Genomic DNA, 3,882 nt, shown 5'->3' on the forward strand with positions numbered 1-3,882 from the left:
TTTAAACGCAATTCACATAAACAAACGATTATATTTATTAATGTATTACTATGTACAACCAACAGTCTGCTTTTATAAAATGTTTTGCTTGGAAAACATAATTTTTAATGCTTTGCCGTCGCCGACTGATCTTCTTCTTCCCAGGGACGTGGACCTCGTTTGTTTTCCCAATGATCTATGTCCACGGATTTGACTTTGTCATATTCCGATTCCAGAGTCACCTCCTGCCGGTTTTTCATGTTCACGCCGTACTTTTTCATCTCCTCCGGCGTAACCGGCTGCTTCTTAGCGTACTGATACCTAAAAAAAAAGGGCATGTTGATCGCTGAGATAAGAATTTCCCGGCCTTTTATGAGTGCTCACCTGAGGTTTGAGAACTGCTGCAGTCCAAAGGACCCGGCCACCATCATGATGAGAAAGGGTATACCATATTTAAAAGATTTTCTTTTGCTGTAATAGTTTAATTTATCTACGAATGACATTGTTTTTAATAACAAACTGTTATGACATTTTTTAAGTGTAACCTTATTAGCACCGGACCTTTTATAAATATACTAAAGCAGGCAAAATAATCTAAATATACTGCAGAAATCAGCCGGTAGAAAATTAGGAGGCGCGCCGTTTAAATGATTACTCAGGCCTAGGAAATATTTGTTGATTACAAAAAAATTAAACCACAGCTAAAATATTTTTAACTATATATTTGGACTTAAACAAATATTCTTTAATAGTCATATTTTAAACTTGTTTTGTGAGACAACAAAAACAAATTGGAATTCAAAAGAGCTTTTTGTAAATTTAGCGATTTGGCACACTTTTCTTATTTTTTTTAACCTTTTACGCGAAGTACATTAGATGTCTTTTACAGCTGTCGTTGTTTAAAATAGTTGCCCTTGAATCGAAATTCAAACATTTGTGCACAAGCCAAAAGGCAAAACATTTCTGAACACAATTGTTTTCCGGTGCACGCCTTACAGCCATCACTTACAAGAGGATTGGCGATAAGTTCAAGGTCTCGATGTCTTTTTAATTTTCTAATAATTGACACTGACAATGTTGAAGAGCGCCAAAACGCTGTTCACATGCACACGACATTCGATCTGGTTCACCTTGGCCAATTGCAGGCTTTGGCAAGGCAAGTAGCTTGCGGCGAAGATTTCCTTTTGGTGCCCAGAGCTCCAACCAGTTTGCTTCGCTTCATTCACAAGGAGCCGGCGCCAATTGAGTCATCAGCGGCCTCAGAGACTGGGCTAGTCCCACAAACCCCAAACATCCCCCCTAGCAGATTATATTTCATTTTCCGATGCACTCCACTCGTGGACTTGATACTTTCGAAAAAAAAATGTAATCTGCTCAATTCAATAATGGATTAAAATATACTGCTTATTACCTAATACAAAAATCTTGTATCTGGTGTTTTAAAATAAATTGTATTTGACCTGATATATTATATTATAGATAAAACTTGTCATTAAACAGACCAAAGGTATATTGGATTTCACAATTGATGAAAAGGTCCTACAAAGGGTTAGTCCTACCGCCTTTACAACCTTTTGATAAGCTACGTTTAGGATACTCTACAATATATATAAAATACCATATATATAACACATTTTATTTATATCAATTTTTTTGTGTGTAGCTCTGAGTGATTTGCTGCGACTTTGTTAAGTCGAATAGACTCCCCAGATTGCCAGATTGCACTTTTCCATGCTATTTTCGCCAAATATGGTCGCGATTTTTCTAACAAGATTGTGCACTTGTCTGAGCCAAGCTCAACGTGGCACACTCATGAACTTATTTAATTCTCGTGTATTTTGGAATTATGAAAACTTTGGTTTTCCATAACTAACACATGTCACAACAGCTTCAATGGCCATGATTTCGTTTTCGTATTTAGCAGGTTGCTCAGACTGTTTCTCTGTTTTACAATGTTTTTCAAAAGGTCTTTCTCATGCCTATATTTTCTTCACCCCATTTATATGTTTATGAATATAAAAATACAGTGATCTAGTTTGTTGTTCAAAACTTTTTGTTTTGAATGAAAACAGTTACGTCATTCTGTGGGTGTTGCTTGATTTAAATTTAAACTTTTCAACAGCCCCTGGGTGGCAAGAAAAATAGGTTTCTCCATGACAGAAAACAAAAGAATAGAAATTGTCTAACATCAATATACAGATTAATTACATTAATAAATAGATTCGTCTATCGGGATACTAATGGCGACAACTATTGCAAAAATCCAGACAACTATGTTTAAATGACTAATAACAATGTTTTATTATAAAAATATCTCTAATCAGTAGGGCGACATAAGATAAAATATACTAAAAAAAATAAGGACTATGTAATATCAAAAATAATAATATTATAACAATATTAACATATGCATTTTGAAACCATTAATACCATAAAATGAAATGGAAAACATATTGATAATTTGCTAGCTTTTAAATCCAGTATTATTTTAGGACTCTTTTTAAGATAAGGGATTTTTTTTTCCCAATTATAGATATGACTTTTAATTCAAAATAATGATAATAAGAAAGAGGTGATATAGTGATCGAAAAGGTATCAGCAAAAATATCGCCGCTTCAGATCTTCAACTATCTTTGAGGAAACAGCTTTTTGTAATATTCACGTTCTGCAATAAAAAATGTATGAATCATTTAATTTCATCGGATGCATTTACAAAAAACGAGTACTTTGACAAAAAATATGGCCAACAAAATGTTTTTCGTTCACAGACATGACGTTGAAAAATATGTAAAAACGCTTTAAATATATAAAACAAAAAATAATAATCTGTAGACCTATGGCTAAAATACATATAACTACGTGAAACACAACTTTTTGGCATATCAATAACTGAAAATTAAAAATAGAAGTCGAGAACATCAAAAAGGAAAACAAAAAATCCACAAACCCATACAATCGCAGCGGAAAAAGAGAAATAAGTGTCTAAGTATTGGAAATATTTTGCAACAGCCAAAATACTGGGACAGAAAGCTTTTCAAAATAAAGGGAAATATTCAAAAATAGGCAGAACGAAAATGTTCAATTCCAAAGAGCTGAGCACAAATACATACACACATAGGTATTAAACAGGTGAAAGCCCCATAGAAAGGATCGGAAAAGAGATGAATATGAGAGCAAAGAGAAAAGCGCAGGCGCCGGCTTTTCTTGGCCGAGAATAAATTTAAATGAATTGGATTGTTTGCTGTAGCGCTTTGGTTACACTGCCAAAAATTAAAAGCAACTCAACTAAAACCACATTACTCTACATATTAACTATTACTTTATAATTATATAAATGAAAACAAGAAATACATTTTTGAAAACCATTTTGAAGTGCGTGTATTAAATTGGTTAATACAAAAATTTCACCTGTTTTTGAATCTTTTTTTTAATAATCTTCTTGACGTTCTAGTTAAATTCCACACTTTCAATCCAACATCAGTCAAGGACAGTTAGGCATGTATAGATCGTAATCAAGAATTTACAAAATGCAGTTTAAGTGGAAGCTAAAAAGAACATGATTCCAGAAAACTTGATGTTAAGAGAGATCCGTCATTGCGTAGATGGAATAAACTTTGAATTGATAAATGGATTTGGCTTTAATGTTAAGACGCATAGTTTCTTAGGGTGTTAACCGGCAGGCTTTAAATTTATATGTTAACCCCCTTCAGGTGATTCGCTCAGTGTACAAGATCACTCATTATACTCGCACAATTTGTGGGTTCTCTTGGCGTAAATTGAGAGCCGCCTGCAGTTCCAAAATAAACGCAAGCAGCACCATTGCTTCGCATTTTGGCCGAAAGTGCGCGCTCTCTCACACAGATACTCAACCACACAGGCGCACTCGTGCGGCGGCTCACACGC

At 34.3% G+C, this 3,882-nt stretch overlaps 1 protein-coding gene across 1 annotated transcript; it reads right to left on the reverse strand.

Moving 5' to 3' along the window:
* Positions 1-17: 17 nt before the first annotated feature.
* On the reverse strand, positions 18-528 carry LOC108097864 (cytochrome c oxidase assembly protein COX16 homolog, mitochondrial). Its single transcript, XM_017200403.2, has 2 exons — positions 364-528; positions 18-300 (listed from the first exon to the last, which is right to left on the reverse strand). Exons 1-2 carry the CDS (start codon positions 480-482, stop codon positions 105-107), a joined length of 315 nt encoding a protein of 104 aa, XP_017055892.1. The 5' UTR covers positions 483-528; the 3' UTR covers positions 18-104.
* Positions 529-3,882: the final 3,354 nt, after the last annotated feature.

The sequence above is a fragment of the Drosophila ficusphila genome, unplaced genomic scaffold (assembly GCF_018152265.1).
Source record: "Drosophila ficusphila isolate 14025-0441.05 unplaced genomic scaffold, ASM1815226v1 contig_791, whole genome shotgun sequence".
Classification (NCBI taxonomy): Eukaryota; Metazoa; Arthropoda; class Insecta; order Diptera; family Drosophilidae; genus Drosophila; species Drosophila ficusphila.

What these genes read in the sequence shown, in the direction of transcription:
- LOC108097864 (XM_017200403.2), bottom strand. Translation starts at nt 482, where the DNA reads ATGTCATTCGTAGATAAATTAAACTATTACAGCAAAAGAAAATCTTTT. An exon ending in CAGCAGTTCTCAAACCTCAG is followed by an intron (nt 301 to 363) that starts GTGAGCACTCAT and finishes CTTTTTTTTTAG; the next exon opens with GTATCAGTACGCTAAGAAGC.